Source organism: Sciurus carolinensis, chromosome 1 (assembly GCF_902686445.1).
Source record: "Sciurus carolinensis chromosome 1, mSciCar1.2, whole genome shotgun sequence".
Lineage (NCBI taxonomy): Eukaryota > Metazoa > Chordata > Mammalia > Rodentia > Sciuridae > Sciurus > Sciurus carolinensis.
In genome coordinates this window covers 32,337,955-32,362,409 of record NC_062213.1, presented here as the reverse complement: position 1 = coordinate 32,362,409, position 24,455 = coordinate 32,337,955, and the positions used below count along the sequence as shown (strand labels likewise).

Here is a 24,455-nt window from a genome sequence, read left to right as displayed (position 1 = left end):
GAAACACTGAAGGCTTTGAACAGGAAAGAAACAGCATGTTGGGAAGTCTGGCTTAGGAAAGAATAAGCTTGCATGGTTATGGGGGAGCAGAGAGAGGCAGGAAAAATCATATCTTTTCTGACTCTTTAGGTAGAAATTGGGGAAGGTTTGAATCAATGTAGTGGGAATGGGAGCAGAATCAAGAGCAAAGGAAACTTCTTTACAGTGATTAAGTGACAAGGTCACCCATGGCATCAAGGTGTGCAGGGCAAATATCATCTGCTGTATTCTCTTTCTCTTTGACACTTTATGCCAAACTCAGATGTTCAACACTTACCCCTCTGAGTTCACCTCCAAAATTCTCAGGATATATTGTATATCACCACATGATAATACAGCATTTAATAATTGGCAGGATATAGAATCCTAGAGTAATGATGTGGGACTCGGACCCATTACCTGGTTTACCATTGTAATAGGGCTAATTGTTCTATCCCATTCCAAACCGGAAGTTTTTCAAAGATTGAGGCTTTAGTTTGGTAATTTGTTTTTTTAGTGACTCAGTATCTTTATAGATCTCAAATATAAATTTTGTAAAATGTGTATTTAAAATGAGATGAAGTTGCACAAACTTTATTTCCAATTTTATTTAAATCAAATAATGTTGTGATCCATATGAAGAAATTTGCATAGAAACCACATCAATTTTAAGCAATAAAAGTTTAAAGACAAAATTCTAATACCTAATTATCTTATTCTGAAATAATTAAATGCGAAGGATATACATGTTAAATTGCTACAAACATGTAGGCATTACACAACACACATAATGGAGTCATAAAACATTTTATACTGCTTTATTATAAATAATTGGAAACAATATTTCATTTTTCAAACCCAGACAACAACAGTAAATATCATGCTTCCTTTTTTTTTTCATTATTTCATTTTATTTTTGCAATATCAGTTGGGAAAATAGTATTCCTTATTCAAAGACTGGTTGAAAAAAAAATCTGTGGGAACACAAAGAACAAAATGCTCATTTTATTCCCCTAAAAAATGAAGACAATAAAGAAGGTTTTAAGAGGGAGAGACTTTATGATATTACTAATAAGACACTGATAATAGAAAAACTGTGTAATACCTGTAAGTATCCCCTGTAAGGCAAAAGAGGTTGTATACAAATACATAAATATAAAAAAGATTTGATGGTAAACTTTTAAAAATTGTTTTTTCTTAAAAATGCAAATGGCTTTATTCTCCCAAATGGAGGAAAGCCACTAAGGCATAATGGATAAAGTCTGAAATTTTGGTAAGAACATCTTCAAGAAAACCTGTTCATTTTCTTAGAAAGGAGATCCAATATCTATTTCAAGGTACTCATTTCACAATAGCCCATGTTTTGCAAGTTTTGATAAAGAAAAACCTCAAACACTTACAGGCAGAGAGCATTTCTTGATAAAATACTGTAGTGACTTAAAGTTGCCACAGAAATCTGCCCTGAAAGTCATTTACAATGGATTATCCCATAGGAATATTTTCTTAGATATTTCTCACACCTAGCAGTCATAATTTTCTATTAGGTGATTATAATTTTCTTTTCTGCATTTCCCTTTAATATGGAGATTTTTGCCAATTTTCTCCATTAATATTAATTTTTAAAAATTGCCTAAAGAAATAGAGCCTGAAGAGAAGAAAAAAAACATGAAGAGTAATATATTTAATTAAGTAAAAATATATTTCTTTGAACACTTGTATTTATATGCATCAATTAAGGACAGTGTTGCTATTCCAGATTAAACAGTTATTAGGTTTAACATGGATATAAACATGCTATATACATTGATATTATTTTTTTTAATTTTTGTAGATTTCAAAGTGTACCTTTAATAGAAACTGGAATGGGTGAATCTAGTAAGCATGTTTCAGTTAATTAGCAAAAAAAAAAAAAATTAAATTAGCAGGAAACAACAGGTTGACAATTAAAGATCTAAAAACACTTTTAAAATAATTAAGTCACAGCCATGTATACACATGTAAGAAGATACTGTAAAATGAACTGCTCCAGTTACTGGTTTTATTTCAACTTAATGCACTCCAAATACTGCTTTCCTATATAATAGCAAAGGAAATATTAAATGCATGTTTACTATTTTAAGAACAAGGTGATACATTTCACATTCTTTAAATTTTACTCAGGTTATAAATATATTTGTTTGTCTGCCCATCCATTTTTAAGGTAAATGAAAACTGTAGCAAATATGTTATGACCATATTTGATTTTATCTATCTTTTTTGAAAAGATATTTTTGAAATATTTTAATAAATCAGAGCAGTGGCTAATGTTTCTATCTTATACTGTTATCTTCCTTATACTACAATGTATTATGACATACAAAAATGGATTTACAGTTGAAGACAGGTTAACTCAAATCAACTAGAAAGTATGATATTGGAACTGTTTTTCTGAAATTCATTGATGTTGAACTCAGAGGACAATGCTGCTTCTTTTGAACTGTCCAAAACTGTCCAACAGTAAAAACTTACTTATTTGTAGTTTTGCATAGAGATAACACCCTTGTACAGATGTAATATTTATTTCCCAAAGGATTATGGCATTCCTGTTTCTACTCTTCATGTCTGTTCATTTTATTCATTTGCTCATGCCTCGTCCTCCTCCTCGTTCTCCTCCTCCTCCTTCTCCTCCTCCTCCTCTTCTTTTTGATTTTACATGAAATAAGCCTTATTTATCATCTGGTTATCATAGTTTCAAACTAAGATCCAGTAGTAGTTTGAAGCACAGCAAGCTGAGCAGTCTTCCCTTTTTAAAGCATGACAGTGAGTGGCATTCTCTGTAGTCAAGCCACACAAACACAGTGACCCAAGTAGAGAGTTTTGTGAACTCAAAAGGCTCCAAATCCACAGTCAAGAACCTTGATGACATCACATAAGTATCACCTGCTGCTGGAAGGGAGACAATATCATTCATTTCAGAAGTTTTCAGTCTCTCATCTGGTAGCTTCCCCACATTTCTTTTTGTGTGTGTGTGTGTAATTACTTCTGGTATCATGCTTTCAAAAGTCCAAAGGTCGAATCATCATGGTTGTGGAACGTAAGGAGTAGCTGGGCCCTTTGAAGTAGTGCCACTTTATCCCATTCAGTTTTCCGTGATTCTGTCCCGCAGTATAGAACATTCCATTTAGATTAGAGGGGCCACAAGCATCAAACCACCAGCCTAAAAAAGTAGTTAATAATGAAAGAGAGAAGGAGAAGCAACAATCACAAATTGAACATTTGGAAATTACTAGGGTTAACTGGGAGAACCTGTTGATATGTTATGATAATTTGAAAATAGGAGGCATTCAGGGTGTATCTTCTCAGTAGTGCATAGTTTCCAATGACATTGGTTTAGGATATATATGAACAATCTAAGAGAGGGATACCCTCCTGAAAACCAGCTGTCAGTGTTACCCCATCAGGAATCACTTCCCACTGAATTATGGGAAGCCTGAAGATACAGTCCAAGTTAGGCTGGAAGAAAACAGAGCAAGCAAAAGGCAGAGCATTCCACCTTAAGCCTTCATTAAGAATAGAACAATTTTTAGTGAAACAAAAGATGTTTTCCATTGATTTCCGATTTTGTCAAGAACTAGCCTTTAGCTCCTTCTAAGATTAAAACTGGATACTGGAAATGACCATGATACTAAATTGAATTTTAATTAATCCATCCTCTCAATAGTTTATAGCAACTGGGAAGTTCATCCATAGTTTTCAGATAGTGCATATATAGCAATATTTTGTCTGTGATTTTTCAAGATCTCCCTAAACTTAGCAAAAATAAAATAAACATGATGGGTAGTATGGAAATCCTGTGGCTGCATAACTCTATAAGGATAACTGGATAACCCAGGTTTATGTTTTTCATAAATTAAGGTCTTAGATGTTTAGATAAAGCATAGTACTTTTTCTGTCTCCTGAAGTAACACCACTGAAATCTTTAGGGAGAGATTCATGCCAAAGACATTCTGGCATATTTGTATTTGGATATAGTTGACCTCTCTTTGATTACAGAGTTGTACCTAAGGGACTAATAGCTAAAGAAAGAAAAAACCGTACAGCTGATGTTTGACTGTAACATGAGCATTGTCTTGCAGAAACTTTAGAAAAAGTTAAATGAAGAAAAGCTAATTTTCATTTTTCAATTTTGGAAGATGAATACAGTTGGGTTGTGTTTATAAAGTCACATTAGAGGCATAACAAGGTACAATAATCATCCATTCATCTTGGGAGGCTAGCAGTGAAGTATGTCTTGATGGATTTTGAGAGACACCATATGCAATGCTGTGTGCAAACAACGTAAATGTTAATGCTGTCAAAACACAAGGGACAAGAAGGTGCCTGTTGGGCAAAGAAGGAAGTACTGTAAATTCTATCCTTACTTCCTTAAGACTAATTATTTTTTGATCAGTGCCCCTATTAAAAATGTGTTATTTATATTACAAAAGACATCCTAATATTAGGAATTTGTTTACACAGGAGACTCTGAAGGACTAAAATGAAACTCCAAAATAAAATCCAATTCATTGCTTCTGTGTTTTAATTTTCCTGTTTCCTTTCTATGTCCTTCTTGGGGTACTCTTTCATTATCTCAATGAATCTTTCCTAGTCTTTCATAGATCCATCATAATTTCATGAAGTGCATAATTTCATGCACTTACTTTATTAATGAGAATAATGAAGATTCAAAGAATGACCTGTTGAGTCACATTCAGATATTCATACTGAAAATGTGTGTTTCAGTTATTTGTTTTATTCAAAGTTACAGGGTTTCTGGGAAAGTGTGGAAAGACAGACAACGGCCTGAATATAAAGAGCACAGGCTAAAGGATTATTCATAGGGAAACTTTGGATGAGCTTAAGAAAGAGACAAGAAACTATAGAGACCTATGAGAAAATCAGATAAATTAATTTTGTGTTTCTTTTCTAATGAATAAAGTGCAATAGTGAGTTTATGGTGAGACTGACATTTTGGAGACATTGAAAGTGGTCCACTGTGGATGGGTTACAGTCAACAATACAGTTGTCTGAAGCTAAGAAAGAGGGTACAAAGATCAAATTAATCCAGTCTCCTTCATCATCTTAAGAGCAACAGAAAGCCATGGTTTATACACTGAGCCACCTTACAATTTTAGTGCTGCACCTAATTGAGTTTGCTTAGCAAACTGGCAAGTAACTACAGGCTTGTTGACCAATTGACCAAGTGGTTCAACATGGGAAGTTGTTTAGTTTATTAAAAAAACTGTATTTAATGGACACCCCAAATTATAACATCTGTGCTTATTGTAGTCATCTCTTCTTTCTTTATTCATTCAAGTGTTACACAATAATAGGACAGACATGGTCCCTGCCCTCAAGGAAATTACTTTCAACATGAGAAGCAGATGAAATAAATCTAAGTAAATAAATGAATTACAAATCATGACCAAAGAATGCCATGAGGAAAACAGGGAGCTATGAAGGAGAATACTATAATATTTCACATTCATGGGAGAAGCTGATGTTTAATGAGACCTGAAGGAAGGGAGGGAGACAGCCGTGTGAAGTCAGGGAAAGACTTTTCTCTTTTTCTTTTCTTTTTTTGGATGCTGGGGATCGAGCCCAGGGCCTTGTGCTTACAAGGCAAGCACTCTACCGACTGAGTTATCTCCCCAGCCCCAGGGAAAGACTTTTCTAAGCAAAATACAGTGCATGGACTGTCATGTGGAAGAGACAACTTGGTGTGTTTAGAGACTAAAAGAGCATCCACTGAAACTGGTACATAGGGAACAGGGGAGACTTTCAGAAAATGAGGGTGGAGAAATAGTCTTGAAGGAAAGCTGAACAATGTTTGTGGAAAAAAATTATAGTTTAGCTGGCCTGCTTGTCTATCATCAGCTGAACAAGTAAAACATTCACTGGGAATGGGAACCCACATTTAACCAGGGGAACCAGATCTGCCCGGTTAAATGTCTAATCAAACAGTATGTGAAGTCCTCATTCTATATGGTCTGTCAAAGTCATTCTGAGCACATGTGTCAGAGTGATGAAGGGGAGAACACTGAACCTAGAAGCAATTCAACACAGACTAACCAGTGGGCAGATAAGGGGAGAGAGTGAAATAATTTCCTGACCTCAAGGTATGCACCGTTAAAATCAGATGATGGTTACTAAACAAAGAGGTAAAGAACATGTTATGGAAATAAAGGAACAGAAGGTCCTGACTGCTTTGGGGGCTGTGAGATTCATTTATTTACCCCCTGAGCTGGGTCTTGAGGGATGGTATGAGTTGAGTAGACCAAAAGAATTTTCAAGTACACTAAGTACCCTAGAAGAGCAAAGGAGTGTTAGCCAGAAGCTTAATTTGGCCAGAGTGCCAATGGGTTAGGGGTTGGGACAAAAATAAACAGGAGGAAAAACAGAGAAGTTTTTATTACACCTTTTCTAAATTTCCTTGTGAAGAACAGAGAACCTGGAGAGGGTTAGAAGAGAAGGTAGAAGACCTCAACTTCCATGCTGACTTTATCAATTAATAAAGTGTTAATTAGTTAACAAGAGACCCTAGGAAATAATATCAACAATGTTTGGTATTTATTGAATAGTTTATGTTTTAGGTACTGCATGGAGATATTTATATGTATCCTCTCTTCCATTCCTTAGACAGCCTTCTGCAATATGGCAAGTATATAATAACTACACCAAAGCTCAGAGAGTTTAAGGAACTTTTCCAAAATCACATTCATAATATGTGGATAATAGTGTCCAGTCAACCATTTTCACAGCTCAATTAGGATCAAATAAAATGTTGTACTATGATATTCTGTAGAATTCTATCTGGTGTAACTTAGGAAACAGGGTGGGGAGTTTGGGGGCAAGAATAGAAAGGATGAAATTTTTTTGTCCCACCATAATGATTTAATAACGATGACAAGGTCATCATTGCTAACAAATTTTATTTGTTCAGTAGGGTCTGTTAGGAAAATATGAAAGCAATTCTGTTGAAAATGAGTACAGTTTACAATATTCATATTACAAAAACATTGCATTTAAGAACCTGACACGGATTTTCTCCCAATGTTCTGTTTTGATTTTATGAAGAATTAAATGTATTGATCTTTAAGTATTCAACTATCTCTTAAGACCAGTGGGTCATGCACACTGTGATCTATCAGAGTGCAACTATGACAATAAAGATGGCAAATTGAGATGATAGAAAATGAAATTAAAGGACAATTATTTCTCATGAAAATTTCAGTTCCATTATAAAATATTCTAAACTACAAGGTAGCAGAAATAGTTACTTCTGTGCAGGTACTACTTAGTCTCTATTTTTTTTTTTTTTCTGACATGCGTTTTAAAAACTACAATAAAGGAATTTCTTTCTAAAAAATATTTTAATTTTTTTTTCTATTTTCAACCTTTCTATGAAAAAATTAAGCACAACCAGGTCTATTAAATATGAATCCTGGTAAGAAGTGATTAAAAATATATTTATATAAGGCAAGAAAAAGTATAGCACCATCCTGGTAACTTCTTGGTATTTACAGGTACTCAGTATATAGGTAAATATGCATGGGATGAAGATATTCTGTTTGAATGTACTGAGGCACATGGCTGTGTTTGCAAAGCCTCTCTGACAAGATACAAAATAGCTGAATATATATGTGCTGTGCAATCTTGGAAAAATATTAACTTTGTACTTTGTTCTTTGTATGCCTGGGAGTAACTAATAAGAAATATGCTAAAGAAGTTAATCTAGGAAAGACACTTTCAATTCAAAAGAACTCAGTGATGCAAGAATGGGATGGAAGAAAGCAGCTTCCTTCTGTCTGCTGTTGGGACAACTGATAAAATGTCTCAAATGTTTTCAGGTTGGCAAAGGCTGAGATGTACTTTGCCAAGCATTTTTCTTTATAACCTGTAACCTCATGTATATTTTAATAAGAAATCTGAGCTGCATGTTTCTAATTCATTTACACTTAACTCATTAAAATTTAGTTTTGTAAAAACTATCCAGCCTTCCCAGGCCTTTAAAAATCACTTGAGTCTTTTATCTTTGAAGTAGAAAAATTCACATTTTATCACTAATAAATGAAACTCTGCCCAGAAAATAGGAATTTGATTCTAAACTTTGTACTCAGGAAGTTCAAATTTATTTGAAAGTCAGGAAACCTAACTCTCAAAGTTTTCTGATCTTAAACAAAATGTCTCTCAACACTTCTTTTCTAAGGTAAAGAGTACAGCAAAGTGAAAAGATAGATCTTTTTCTTTCTTCCATTTATTTTCAGTGCATGCGTTCTCATCAGCAGTATGTAAAAGACCTTGCCCAGAGACCAAGAGTTCACTCTTTCATCACCGAGGCTGAACTGAATTGATGGGTACCACTGTTATCAGCGAGATCATGATGAAAAAGTCACTTTATGCATACAAAGTTAGTCTACCCTCAACCAGACTGCAGGAGCAGCTGTGCAGGTCTTGTAGGCATGCCTAGGAGTCCAAGAAATTTCAGAGGTCTCAATTCTTTCAGTCATCCCAGACTATACCCGCTTTAGGCCAAGGACTTGGTGTTTATTTATTTATTTACTTTTCCTTGTTTCTTTTTTTTTTTTTTTTGTTACAAAGATGAAAAATTGTTTATCCTGGCCAGTGATATTGAATTCATCTAAAACTTCTAGGAATTCTTTTATTGTCTTTCCCCAAGCTCAGGCTTCACTTCTCACCATATCTAGGTGATGAAATGCTCCTGGAAATACACTGCAAACAGTCAAAGAGTGCTACCATTTTTTTTTTTTTTTTAATGTCATTTCTTGTAAGGGAGGCAGTAGAAAGAGTCACAGGGTGACCGCCTCTGGAGGTTGAGTGCCTGCCATCACAACCTACATCTAACCCTAATTTTGTGACCATAGGCACATTATCTCACCTTTCTGTACATCAGTTCTTGTGAAAGGTATTATTGTGGTCCATATTGATCTTATTTCAAAGGTTTTTGGAAACTTCATATAAGTTATTAAATATCAATAATTTAAATTTATACAAAACTGTTAGATAATAAAAACTGAAAACTATTCACTGTATCATTTGCAGAGTATAATATAAACAAAATTAAGTGTTTGCTTATTTCTCATCCACTGTCAGTTTTTAACCTCGGATTGTAGTTTTGTGATATAGGCATATCAGTTCTAATTCACCTTTTCCTAAATTAATGAAAGACATTCTCTGATCCCCTTTACTAGTTTTTTTAAATAACTGAATAATGTCCTGAGAAAATAGAAATATAATTCTAAATTTTATATGTAGGAAACTCAAACTTATTTAAACTCAGAATCCTAAAACTCAACTTTTTATTATTCTGGAGTTTAATCTTCTGGGGCTTAGTGATTTTTAAAAGTTGGTCCCAATGATTGATATAAATCCTTTTGTTTCATGTTTGTGTAGTGCAGGTTGCACAACATAGTATACAACAAATGTATATATATATTTACATATTTTAAACCTAAGTACACCAAGAGTGTCATTCATAAATTAATTTATTTTTATGTCTTCTCACCATGATCATATAATTTTTAGTGTTCATTCTTAATCTCCAATAACATACTCATTCAATTAACCAAAACTACTGAGTACGTAACTGTGTGTCACACCCTCTACCAGACCCTAAGGAAGTATGGTGGACAGTACAAAGACCCTGCTTTCAGGGAACATATATTTTTTGAGGAACAGATAATACATTCTAATGCACTCAATATAGAAACCAAAATGAAATAAAAATAATGCAATGTGGATTTTCTAACGCCAACCTTAAATTATTCATATGTATTTTTTAACATTTTCTCCTTAAAGCCTAGGGAATAACATTCACCTCATGATACTTTTGCATGTCCTTTCTGGGTAATTATGGTCTTTTTCCAAAGATTTTGTCACTCTGTGTCATTCACCAGTTGAAGAAGCTCCTAGTTTCTTTCATTGTCTTCATCAAGATTACAGTGCAGGCAATGCAAACATTTATCAATTCTCTGCTGTTAGCATCTGGTAAGTTCTGGGGCATACTAAGAAATTTATGTGCCTGGTTTTATCCCCTCTTTTAGGACTAAACTGAGAAATATCCTTTGTTAGCTTTAGAAAGTCTTGTCTGTCAGCTGACATAGTTTATGTGTGGGAAAAGAGATCGGAGTTTCTACCGCAACAGATTCTTTCTGCAGAAGGTTAGGTCACATTTTTACATAGCTTTTATATTATATACTAAATATGGAAATTGCACTGAAAGAAAACTAGAGTAAGGAAAGGGATGTAAAACAATACCTTGTTTGTTTTTTGTTGTTAGCAACCTTTAGTGACTATTTTACAGCAGACTTTTGGACAGTCATTTCTGTAATTCCTTAATAATTAGATAATATAATTATAATTGTGGTTCAATACTTGTAGCTCAAAAAGATGTTTAAAAATGCTTATTTTAAGGAATCTTAATTTAGTATCAAAGACCATGCCTTAGTTGAATATAAGTTTACTTCAAAAGTGATAATCTAGTAATATTTTTCATTTTTCTAACTTTGCAGTAAGAGGGATTTTTGCATATCTATCTTATATATAATAAATCTATACAAGCAAAGGCATTGCAACACTGGATGAAATTACATTTCATTTTCTTAATGTCAAATAGTAGAAAAGAACTATTAAGTTTTTGGTGAAAATGATCACTTTCTTCAGATTGGGGCAGAGTGAGGTGCACAATAGGAACTCTCCTGAGGGACTTAAAGAAATATTTCCTCCAATTACCTGTATATGTGTTTCTCCCACAACAGAATATACAGATTTTCAGTAACATCCTTTATAAAGGGCAAAATTTAAGGAGAAACCTTTTGAATTTTCTTGAGGTCAACAGCAATCACATAGCACAGACATTTCTGGCTTATAAATTTATGCTGACAAATCATCTCTGTTTAATGGTTAGTTAAGAGGTCATTTCCATAGAAAATGTGTGTGGCGATTTTGACCTTGAAATAAGAAATGTGTAATGAGACATAAAAGTTTTTCAATATTTAAATTGGATAGAGAAATTGCTGGCTTGCTGGTAAGGTGGGGATAAGTACGCACACTTCTGGGAAAGGGGGTGTAAAACATCATGGTATCTATTTCTACTGATGCAAATGTGGGATGCTTTCTCAGCCCACTGTGTCTCCTTTCAACTTAACAATGTTGAGTAATATGGATTACACCGAGGCACTAAAAATAATACCCCTTGTTCCCCCACTGACAGCGTTGATGAGTACATGGAATAATAGAATTCAGAACCAGACCAAACACTTGTAGACTAATTTTACTAGACTCACAATTACAGGAAAGTATATAAATAAATTCTGTCAAATAAATAGCTCTATATTTTCTTATTACAGATGTCCATCACTACAAAGGCATAAAACTCCCCTCTACCCATTCCAGCTTTGGACCCCTGAACACTCCACCTAAAGTCTCTTCCCTCTTCCCCAAATAATTCTACAACATGGTCTATTTTGTCCCCAGAACTTGTTATGATTCAAAATCAAGTCATCTATTATTATTATTATTTTTGTTGACAATCTTTCTCAATGGAGATTAGCTCTAATTTGTCCCACTCCTTCCTTTAATTGTAGTTGATTGCTATAGTTTGGATGTGAGGCTCACTTGTGAGACAGTGCAAGAAGGTTCAAAGGAGAAATGACTGAGTGGTGAGAGTCTTAACCCAATCAATGATTAATCCCCTGAGAGGGACTAACTGAGTGGTAACTGAAGTGGTAGGGTGTGGCTGGAGGAGGTGGGAATGGGGGCATGACTTTGGGGTATATCACACTCTTCTGCCATGATGTTCTGCTTCACCTTAACCCTGGAGGAATGGAGCCAGCCTTCTATGAACTGAGACATCTAAAACTGAGTCCTCTAATAAACTTTTCTTCTCTAAAATCGTTCTGTTAGATCCTTTAATCACAGCAGTGAAAAAGCCGACTAAAACCTTCACTTCCTTAATAGAACTCATTAAAAATACTTAATATTGGTAGAAAGAAGACATTGGGATGTTAGAAAAGAAGAAACAAAGATTAAGATGTTCTACCTGGTGTCTAGCTGAAATACCTTCTGCTTTTAATTAAGCCTATCTTCTATTTTTCACTCTTTAACAGATAAGGGTAACAATGATACCATGTGGTCCAACTAAACTCCCTCCTGTACTTGAAGAAACAATTATATAAGATAGTGTGAAATAAACCTTACTTTACCCTCAGTTCCTTTGAGAAGAAAAATAGACAAATAAATATGATAAAATGAAACTTTTATCTTATTTATTAAAATGATGACAAAACATTGAGTTATTAGTCTCAAACAGTCTGAAGTCTATGGCGTAAAAGAGACTACTTTAAATAAGACACAATTTTTTAAAAGAAAGGAATAGTCATTAGGCAACGAGAATGATGGTAAGGGAAAATTTGACAGTGGATAAATAGTGGCGGTGGGGAGTAGCTAAGGAAGACATAAGTTCCAGGCAACACTCCAGGTACTTGGACTGTCACTGACATTCATCCTTATGTTTTCCAGTTCTCAGCTATCTAAATTCCACATTTTAACTTTTCAGAGTGAATGGTTTTGCAAGACCTGGAGTCTTTCAGAAGGATATTTGATAGGGTAATGGCATTTATTACAAAAACACATTTACTCAGACTATTCCAGCCCAAGCAATAAGTGGAAATTTTCTCTCCCCAACATGTGTTTATTGGTGGCTGAGAAGCAGGTCCAAGAATGATTATGGATGAAAGAACATGACAAAGTTCTATCATGTGAAGCAGAAATAAAATCATAAATCTGAGCAATGAAGTTTTCTCGACAACCAAGAGGTGCATTCTCCTCTTTGTTTTGCTCCATATTTTCATTATTATGACAGGAATATGAACATACTGGAATGCTCTTCTAAGGACACATTTAAAAGATTTTACTGTTGGTCTTTCATGTACTTTATTTATTTGGAAGAAAAATTATCTGTAAAAATAGATGTGGTGAAAATGAAGTGTATTTCAATATTAAAATGGGCAGGAAAATGGAAAATCCAAGTCCTTTTGTCTTTGTATAAAGTTGCTGACAATTTCATTTATGAGATCAGGAAGGTAATGAAAAGAAATATTTCTTTTGGGAAAATGTTCAAGACCTAACCTATGGGTACTATTTAAAAGAAAATTCCTAGATTTGCAATAACTGTTTTTTTATTGGGGGGGATCATAAAATGACATAGAAAATTTTTAAATATCTGATAAGGTTGAATGTGATCCCCAAATGACATCCCCGAAGTTTAAGCAGAAGGACATGATAGAGGCAGAATCATAACAGCTTGTCTTTGATAATGTGGAAGCTGGTTTCATAATGAAAAGATATCAACATAGACAGAATGGATGGAAGTCAATAGGCTATGACTTGGTTGTGGTAATAATGAAGGGGTTGGGGAGGAAGAGGAAGATGGAAATATTATTCTAAAATCTTCCCTCTATAGCTTTCCATGCTCTATTATCTGATGAGTGAAAATGTCAATTTAATGGTTCAATTCATTGGATATAAAATTTGAAAGTTATTTCAAGGGTTATAAGATGCTATCACTCATGCACCATATTTTCTCTTGAGTTCCTGTGTATCACAATCCACTGTATAGATGTTAAGGATAGAAGGCTGAACTTTGATTGGCTTTTATTTTCCTATTGTACAAACTAGAGATGAGAATTTCCCTGCTAGTTTCAGAGTTGGACTGGAGTTTAAGTAAGGTAGAACAAAATTTGCAATAACATATGATAATATGCAATTAAAAGAGCAGAAAGATCATGTTTGGGGAGGAAAATGGTAGATTTCAACAATCTTTATCCTCACTAGCATGACAATGTTTTGTGCTATAAAGACACAGAAAGAGTATTAGAATAGTGAAAGGTGGGATTGCTTGCTATTCCATTAAGAGATGGAAGCAACACCAAAATTGTGAGAAAAGAAACAATAAAACAGGGTTTTCCTTTACAATATTATTTGGCACCAATCCCTTGCCAGAGCTTATACTGTTTGGAAGCAACATCACTTGTCAATGGGTTTTAGATTAGTGGTTCCTAGGCTGTGATCAGTCATGTATCAACTTCACAGATTTTTCCATACCCATTTATACCTAGAATTATTATTTAACGAATACTTTTTCTTGAAACCAATGATTTATTAAGTATACAATATTGCGAAAGCATTTTAAAATGCAAAATTTATGGCATTCCTTTAAAAAGAAACCAGAAGTAACACTTGCTATAATAGATGCTAGAAAAAAAAATACAATAAAATTAAAATTAAACAGCATTATTTAATTCTAGGTAGGCGCCATTGCCTACCCAAGGCTCTGAGAACAAGGACGAGGCTCTGCTTTCTTGGCTAAGACGGTGTTTAGTAAGTGCTAGAGAAATGTTACAGATATTCTAGCACTAAGTTGAGAATTTGTCTTTGGCACAATCATAAGACTGAAAAAAATATTGAAAAGGTACAAAAATGATTAACTTTCTTACTCAAGGAAGCAATATTATTTCATGGTATACCCTATACTAGCTAAAATATTTTATAAAGGACATAACCACATAATGCAAAACCTTGGCATAGCTGGTATGAATCATATAACTTTTTGTTGTTGGTCTATTTCAGCAAAGTATGCAATGAACTCTACTACACAATTGTACAGCATTTGGTCAGAAGCATTTGCTCTATATGCCCTACTCCTACATTGTTGTGGTTTCCACTATAGGTACCATGAAGACTCTTTAGAAGGTAGAATAACTGGGATTTCAAGAGGCTAAAGAATATATTGAGAAGCTTAGCACACTCCCACTATGGATATTGTAGCAGGAGGCAAACCTCTAAATATGCTAGCAATGTCTGACACAAGAACCCAGGATAAATTAGTGGGCAGAACAAAATGATCTCTAGGGACTTGCTCTTGAGTTTCCTGACCAGAAGATCATACCCTTTTCTCATAGATAAGAGACCTCAAGCCTCCAACCAGTGGAACACGGCTTGGAGCATGGCCTCGTAGGACTCACCTCCTGTTAGCATGAGGGCACATTTGCACATACAGTTGTCATTATCAGCATCTTTAGTGCTGAAATCAGCACCGTGCAAGATCAGGCTGCTCTGTTTTCCTGCTGTCCCAGTGTGACCCTTTAAATATAACCTGAAGTTAAAAAAAAAAAAGAGAGAGAGAAAAGAAAGATCAGCCACTCTACAGAATAACAGAGCCCAGAAGAGTGACTCATTCTGTTATAACTTTTTCATTATTTTCTTCCTTCTTTGAAATCAACCCTTCCAACAAATCACTTTCTAAACCAGAAATCAAAAGAAAAGATAAAAGAAGGAAGGGAAGAAAAGGGAAAGAGAAGAGTAGACACACACACACACACACACACCATGCATTCTCTATGGCTTGAGTACTTGGTGTTTATTTCACTATGCATACAAAAACTCATATGGTTCTCTGATAATTGAGATTCAAGAAAAGAGTATGGGTTTATTTTAATTGTATTATTACAGATATTAATTCATAAAAAATTTCTTTTAAGAGTGTCAAGAAGCATGTCACTCCATTAATATCTAGTATCAGTGTTGTGCTAAATAGTAAGTCTCAGTGATAGAAGACTTGCTCTAACTAGGCACTCTGCTAAATGATTTTCCACTGTTAATTTAATTTTTATAGTTTTGGGGTGGGAGCAGAGGGATACCATATTTTTGTATTTGGAGGAATGGTATAAACTAAGGAACGTTGGAGGATGTTTTGGTACAACTGATAGAAAAGGTAAACACAGCCCCAATCTACAAGCAAAGCTTGGTGACCAGGGAAACCACTCAAGGCTTAAAGACAAGTTGACCAAAGGCTGGGTTCTCCTTATCACTGTCTCCTAGGGTGTGCTTAGACATTCTACCATGCCAGACCATGGCCTCCATCTTACTCAAGTTGGAGATGTGTGGCCCAATTCTTTGATGAATTTCATCTGCTCATTCAGGTCATGCACTTCCACAAAGTCACATGTGAGAGTCATTTTTGTTAGTGGCCAGTTTATCCAGGTCTAGAAATGACTGACGGACATTCTCCAAGTGAGAGGCACACTCCACTGCCTTCATCCTGCTCTCCCAGTCCTTGGGGACATGGCCAGTCCCTCAGTCCTACAACTCCCTCAACTTCTCAGCACCTTCCCTCTCCTCCCGAGACTGGTAATGAGATCATTTGGTCCAGATCTTGAAAGACACAGGTAGTTGGACAAGCCCAGGTGGAGGTAGAAGGTGGAGAGCTCCAGTTTATCAGGTAGTGGTTTGGGAGTCTCAGGAAGGGTTGGCTGTGGTCCTGATGGTCAGGGAGCTGTGCAGCACTGGGCCAGGGGTCCTTGGGGTGTTTGGAGGTGATGGCTTAGCTGGGAGAGCTTACTAGGGTGTGAGTCTAACACAGGTTTCTTCCAAGCACAAGTGAAGTAGGACACAGCAAGGAATGTGTCACTAATATGCCCATTTTTCAAGGGTTTTTAGAGGCAAAGTCAGCTGGATGGGATTCAGTTGTGCTTGACTGTAAACCCAAGCTCTTCATCCTTCAACCCCCTGCACAACAGTTTGCTGAGTTCATACTATATACCCTACATTGTTCTAAGCACTTAAGATGTATCAGCAAACAAACAAACAAAAAAATAATTCATGCCTTTGAGAGACTTATTTTTAGAGGTATCCCTAAATTAATTTCAGAATGCCAAATGTTAATCTTAAATGTGGCATTCTTCAGAGAAACATACTCTAGAAACATTTCTCATATAAAATTTATAGTAACCTAGATCAGTGACCCTCTAGCAGTTGTATGTATAGCAAGTCACCTGATCTTTTATGTAAAAGTGTATCCACTAGGCCCAGGAACTGGGTTTTCAATGAACTTCTCAGATTAGGCTTTGCAGAATAAGGATTACATTTTGAAGAATTTTGTCCTAGAACTTGAACTAATTGGCAAAGCACAGTAGTTGCCTAATGTAGGTCCCTGTCTGATGTCTGCCCATTTCCTGTTGTTCCTACATGCTACTTCCTGTCCTGGGTAATGTAGTATTTTGAGTAAATTTGAACTTGCCCATGTCCTTCAGTGACTTCTTGGGGTTCAGAGGAGCTAAGCTGCAGTTGTCAGCATTGACAGTTTGATATTCACAGTCCTTTCTGTGTAAGACTATTCCCTCTCTAACCCTACCTAAACTGCTCTTCTGTACCAACATGGGATTCTCACCAAAATCATCTAACAATATTTCTTTCAAGTCCAAGTACATCTCCACTTCTGTGCTTGAATCTTTTTTTAAGAATCTTATCCATCCACAGTTAATGATTAATATTGCTGTATGAGTGAGAAACTTCTAGGATGTAGGCCAGCTCTGACCAAAGTATTACAGTATTATTAAACAAGAAAAATAAATATCAATTACTGTTTGGAGATACATATTTATTTTATTTGTGTTTGCACACAGGTATATGTCTCATTGTTTTATGAGGTTTGGTATTTTTAACAAAAATATATAGTGCTTTTATACACTAGGTATTTTTGTGCATTTGAGCAATGTATTTTATAAATATTCTGCAGAGATTTTTGAGCCTGAAAAAAATACAAGTAAATCCCAATCAAGTTTTGTTGGTGTCAATGATTAATAGAACTTCTAGGTAACAGTAGTACAAATAACTTCTAATGCTGAACTTCTAATGCTGAATTATCACAGAGGCTTTTATTCTAAAACTCAAGAGAAAAGCTAAAAATCGCAGTGTGTGTGTGTGTGTGTGTGTGTGTGAACACACATTTCAGACTGTAATCAGCTCCAGCAAAGGTGGACTTCACTGAAGGAAAGTAAGATGCAGGTCGCCATTAAGATTCCTGGAAAAGGTCACCTGGATGAAATTACTACTTTCCAGATCTGCTCTGAAGTTAAATTTGCTCACTTTATCTTAGAGTTCCTCAGCCCCTCAGATACAGACATACTCATAAAATCACCAATGACTTTTGTCAGGTCTCCATTTGCTGCAAAAATATGAGTATCAGAAGGGCCCAGTCTCCTGGTCTCCTTAGACTTTTACACACAAAGCCAAATTATAACCAGAAAGTTGCTTCTTTGGTAAATACAGAGTTACAGTCTTGGGACTCTGAATGTATTCAGAATTAAGTAACCGAGTCTCTGGTGACCTGAAATCTCCTGCTGCCCTGAGACTGGCTGAATTAAGTGCTTGAGTGCTCTTCCAAGAGCCATGCTAACCCCAGCTCTGACTTTGGCTCCCTGTGGTTTGTGATGGCCTTCCTTTCTTCTTAAGTCAATACCATTTCCCCTGCAGAGCTTTAAGCTTACTAATAATAGGCACAGACTTTATGGGAAAGAGTGATGTAGTGTAGCACCTTTTGCAGGTGATTCAGCAAAGTTAGTTTCATTGATACTAATTTGGATGACTACCACATGCTGGATATATTTTATACTTTATGCATTTTCATGAAGCTCACAGCATAAGTAACATAATTTATAATTGCATCTTTGTGTAACACAGGCAATACAAATACGCAACTGCATAAATCTGAGAAGCAAAGCAAAGAAAAAAAAATGAAAGAAAAGAAAATCACAGAAGTAGAATTGCTGGATCTACTGTAATTCTATTTTTATTTTTTTTTGAGGAAAAAATAAATACTACTTTCCAAATTGGGTATACTAATTTACATTGCCACCAATAGTGTACAAGTTTTCTCTGAAGAGATATCTGTACTCTCATGTTAATTTCAGAATTATCCACAATAACCAAGATATGGAAGAAACCTAAGTATCCATCAATTTTTGAATGAATAAAGAAAAGTGGTATATAAACATTATAGAATACTACATAGCCTTTAAAAAGAAGCAAATTCTGTCATTTGTAACAAGTTTGATAGAATTTTAGGTCATTATAATAAGCAAAATAAATTAGGCACAGAAGGACAAATACTGTTATGAACTCACATGTGGACTCTACAAAAGTTAATTTTATAGAAGCAGATAGTAGAAAGGTGGTTAGTTAAGATTAGGGGAGGAAATAAGATCAAATAAAGGAAAAAGATGTTCATCAAAGGATACAAAGTTTCAACTAGAATGAAGGAATAAGTTCTGGTGATCTACACACTAAAGATTACTAAGATTTTAATCAACTTGCACTGAATGGTGATCACAGTTAACAATAGCTACGAGTAGACATTTTTAACACTCAATACATAACACACACACAACAGCTGGTGAGGTAATGGAAATGTTAATTAAATTGACTGAATCTTTCCATAATGTATACATAGATCAAAACATCACATTGTGCCTCATAATATTCATCAGGTAATAAAATAAATATGTATAATTATTATTCATCAGGAAAATAATAAAAATAATAAGGAAAGCATAAATTGGGGGAAAAATCAACCCAAAATCTTATCATTGAGTATAACTATTCTTGACATATATATTTTTAGTCTTTTCCTTGTTTTTCCTTTCCATATACAAAGTGTTATTCTTTTAAATATACTTATAATGCTTAAATACATTCTTCTAAATATTTTAGCACTGTGAATACAATTTCTCTCACCACCCCATCTCATCTCTCTCTGGGGGTAATCACTAATATCAGTTTTGTTCCCTTTGAAGAGAATTACCCTTTTGTATAAAAACAAATTGAAATAGAACTTTACATGCTTCCTTACGAGGTTATTTTCATATATAATTTTATGACTATTTTTTCATGTCATCACCTATTCTCCAAAATCATTTGGAAGCTGTCATATGAATATAGCATCAACTTTCATACATTTAAGAGTGCCTCCAAGCATCTCTAATACATATACTGGTGTATATGTGAAGTTTTACAACAAAACCTATATGAATCTTATTAATGCTATATATCAGGATCCATGACCAAAGAGATCTTTTTCCAGATCCATTTGATTAAGACATGAAGGTCTGTTTTCTCATCCTCACAGTTCCTCTCGGTGACTGCCTGGAGTCTCCCTCCTTCTTCCTCTTAACCCTAAAATCCATGCTCCTCATGATTCCTCTGCTCTGGTTAAAATCCCTCATCGTTCCCTGAACACTCAAAGGCTAGAGTCTAAAATACTTATTGTGGTTTACGGGACCTTGGTAGTCTATCCCTTGTCTAATGTCTACTTTCACCCACAACCTCACCAATTGCATCTTTTATTTCCTGAATACATGTGTAGTACCCCAGTCTTACCCAACCACTCACTCCCTCAAAAAGACAAACACTTTAGTTTCTCTACATATTTGCATGTTCTGTCTTCTTTTCCTGGAAGGTCCTTGCTGGTTTTGCATAGTTACTGAACTCCTATTCATCCTTTAAGATTCATTTCATGTACAGCCTCAAAGAGCATCATAGTTTATCTTTTTACTTATGTGTATCCCATAATAAACTGTGAGCTCCTTGAGGCATAAACTGCGTCTTATCATATTTGAATCACCAAAATCTAAAACAGTGCCTGAAATAAATGCCTCAATATTCATTAAATAAATGAATGATAGGTTTGCTCAGTAATTATTTTTCAGTAGGTTCATCATAGTGAGTAAAAATAAACTTGAATATCAGTAATCCTTATAACCAAAAACTATCTAGCCCATTTTCTCAGAAGGAAAGCTTTCACAGGTCATTCAGTTGGTTGAGTACTCAAGATTAGTAGATAGGTTTCCACTTCCTTGCCCATTCAACCCAATAAATACATCTGTGTGTACACATACACATGTGTGTGCATTCTACCATACACTTCCTGACGTCTTTCCCAGTTGTTTTTGTTCTCATTTTCCAATATACTCTGGAATATAAAAGCATGCTTGATATTTTATACATATAGAATTAAGAAGCAAAGGCTATGTCTTCTCTTTAGTTTTTAAATTTTATCAAATGCTTTATTTGTATTGTGTGCATACCCAGCTGACATGAGGAAACAAATAAAAAAAAAATAGCAAAGGTAAATGCTTCAGCTAAAATTATTTTGAAAAAGAAAAGAGAAAAGTCTGATAAGATGTGAAAATACTTCCTTAAGGTCCTGTTCAGATTACAAATGACTAAAACAGAGAGTCAAGGTGTGTAACATAAACACTGGAATCTACTGGTTGAAATGATTTAGAACTAGGAGACACTGATATCTTGAGGAATAGTGGCTACTTTACTATGCAAGACTGAGGAGCATTAGTAATTTACTTAGAGGACCATCTGTCCTTAGCATGTCACAGAGCAGTGGTTTATTTCTTCTAAGGAAGACACACCCCCTGGATAGTCATTCTCTTGCACTGGGAGATAGAAGTGGAACTTCATAAAATTAAATTCTCCTCAACACTATTTTAAGAAATGTATGAGTGGGCTAGGGTTGTAGCTCAGTGGTAGAGAACTTGCCTAGCATATGGGAGACACTGGGTTTGATTCTCAGCACCACACAAAAATAAATAAATAAATAAATAAAGGTATTGTGTCCATCTACAACTAAAACATATATTTTAAAAAAGAAGAAATGTACTAGTGAGGGCAACCACAAGGATTCTGGGAGAAACTGTAGTCAAATCAAGAAGAGGCCCTGTGCGAGTGAAGGGACCTATTCTTAACAATCATCTACCCAGTGCAAAGTCACAACTACTGACCCAAAGTCAAAACCCTTAGCTGGCTATTTGATAAGGTACACTAAGCACCATTCGCTCATTGATGCCAGGTATTCTTGTAATTAGATAAGAGAACTTCTTCAAATTGAGATTCACAGAAATGGTTCTTTTTAATTGTGGTTCTGGCTAATTTCTTAAATCCTCACATATAATTTACTATTCATGACTTTCTCTATCCAGCTAATAGTTGTTCCAAATGGACCTTCACTTTCCAAAAGAAAGTCAATCTACAGAGGAACCCAAATTGGCTTTGCATCTGACTCTGGTGAAAGTGGACTAGAAGTGTGAATCATTAGAGTGAATACTTCCTCCAATATAACATTGTGGGAATCCTGGACATTTATTTCTGCATTCAGCCAGTATAGATGTGACCAGCATGAAGGATGATGTGTTAGGCGGTTAAACAAAACGTTCTCTAGAGCAAAACATTTGGCTTAGGGACAAAAATAAGGAAGCTGTGGGGGTAAAAACTCAACCACTAAAACAAAGACACAAGTATACTCCAAGAATACAATTAAATGTAATTGAAAGGCAGCTGAGGTAGAATCATGGAATTTATCCTCTTCAATGTGTTTTTTCTTAATTAACAACAAAAAATTGAGTGCTTTGGGGCCAACAACCATGAAGAATGTCAGTGTTTTGATTTTTTCAATTAGTATCTGATGGAAAATGAGCCAGATGGATGCCTAGTGAGATTGGTCATGGTTTTCTAGTCATCCTTGATGAAAGATGTAGTCATTCTTTTCCTTCTCCTTCAGAAATGTCCACAACTAAGACACTAACTCATATTTCCCAATGAATGTAGGACCAGAATGCCTTCTATTCTGGAAGGATAGGCTTCAATATATTCATGTATGTCATGCGAGAGTTTCTATTTTCTTTAAAATAGGCAGCCCAATTTCAAGAATCCAGTTTCTCACTAATTTTGTTTTCCTAAGAGACTGTCACTTTCTTCACATTTTTACATCTCCACTATATTAAGGGAGGCAAGAGTCTCTTTCACTTTCCAAGACAGGGGGAGTTGTATGTATGACAATTTAAAGTGTGGCCGCGACTCTTCAACAGTAGACAGAATCTCAGAGATTTGAACTGTAAGGTCTTACTCACAAGCCCAGTAGATTTTTATTTTGGCTCTAAGCTCTCTCTTCTTCTCTGTCACCATATGGAACTAGTTTGTCTTTCTCACAATTACTTGAAGAAAATGCAAACGACCCCCATGGTTCTCTTTCAGAGCCTGGTAGCAATGACTCAATCTGACAGAGTTTCGTGACATGACTTTGACTCCTGTGCTGCTCCAGGACTGTCTCTGCTTGAACCACCCTCCCCCACCACGCCCCACAGAAAGGGCCGCAGGGCACCATCGGCAAAGGGGGCTGTCAGAGCTTGTCTGTTAGCATGGAGTTTAAATGATACAGGTGGCGTCTTTTGCTGAAAACAGAGATGGCATTTCTCTTGTCAATTACAGAGAACTAACAGTGCTGTCTTACTGCACACTTCTGGAAAAAAAGGCATTTGGCATTATGAAGACACCATTGAGAGGCATTCAAAGGCTTAGACTTATAGAGGAAAAGGCAAAGTAAAAATCCAGCAGATTCTAAACTGTTCAAAATGTTTGGGGGGAGGAGAGTAGTTTGGAAGCTGTGGAGGGTATACACTTTTAAAGAAGGGTGAGAAGGACTTTTTCAGCAAAGAATTATGGAATTCAGAACATAGCTAATTTGAGGTCATCTAACAGCAAGAAAAGTTAAGAAAGAAAAGAGATTCCATCAGTTTTTTTGAAGGTGTTGGGAGGACCAAGTTAGTATATTTTCACTTCCTTTTTTCCCCATTAGTATATGAGGCTAAAATTCATTAGTTTTTACAAAAAGCATTTTTTAAATATTTAGAGTTCAAATAGTTGAATTGATCACAGTGGAAATGACTAACATTGGAAGCCTTGAGATAAAGGAGAGAATAGGAGTTCTTTTCAGAATAAGGGGAGACTTGAGTACCATATAAGACTAGTATAGTAAACTTACATCTAGCCAAATAATATTTTCTATTTTTTTACAATAACATCTGCAAGGTGACATTTTATCTTCTCATGCAGTATTATCCAAGTATATCTGTTATAAATAACCACATATTTACTAAGCCATCCTTTCTCTCTATCTACCCACGTTCAAAATTGACCATCCTTGAAGGTCAGCCCAACTGCCACACCAGATAGCTTCTCTCTCCTTTTCCTTTAAACTATCATTATAGAGACACATTGCTTCTTTTGTCACACATCTCATTTTGTCTACTGTAGTATTATGATGTATGCAAGTGTCCAATCTTCCTCACCAGACTGTAACCTCCTGACAGAATTATTCATTTACTAATCATTTTCGTAAACTTCATGTGCTATATATGCAGCAAGTGTGCAATAAATATTTATTGAATCAATTACGAACTAAGAGTACAAGTAATTTAAAATTTAAGTTCTACTTACTTCGTGAGATGGTTTTTACACAGAAATATTTTTAACACTAACAATGCAATTATCTTTTAGAATTCAAGTCCCCTTAATTATTTTTCCTGATTTGAGATTTGTTCAATGTGATGACCTCATGGTCTGTTCTAATCATATTGGGGCTCTGCTATAATGGATACAGAATTAGTTTGTGGCTGCCAATAGACAAAAACTTGATAGCAACAATTCATTAAAAAAAAAAAAAAAAAAACTACCAAAATAAGTACTGGAGTCCAAATGAGAAATAGGACCATCAT

At 35.2% G+C, this 24,455-nt stretch overlaps 1 protein-coding gene across 3 annotated transcripts in view; it reads right to left on the bottom strand.

Annotated features, from left to right (window-relative positions):
* Positions 1-820: 820 nt before the first annotated feature.
* The window catches only part of Angpt1 (angiopoietin 1), a 229,385-nt gene continuing 205,750 nt past the window's right edge, over positions 821-24,455 (bottom strand). For 2 of the 3 annotated variants that reach the window (XM_047525067.1, XM_047525077.1), the window contains exons 8-9: positions 15,081-15,211; positions 821-3,214 (exon numbers count right to left, since the gene is read on the bottom strand). In XM_047525067.1, the coding sequence (XP_047381023.1) occupies positions 3,054-3,214; positions 15,081-15,211 (292 nt within the window). In that variant the 3' untranslated portion in view covers positions 821-3,053. The remainder of the gene's footprint in view (positions 3,215-15,080; positions 15,212-24,455) is intronic. The other variant, XM_047525088.1, reaches the window with a different exon arrangement.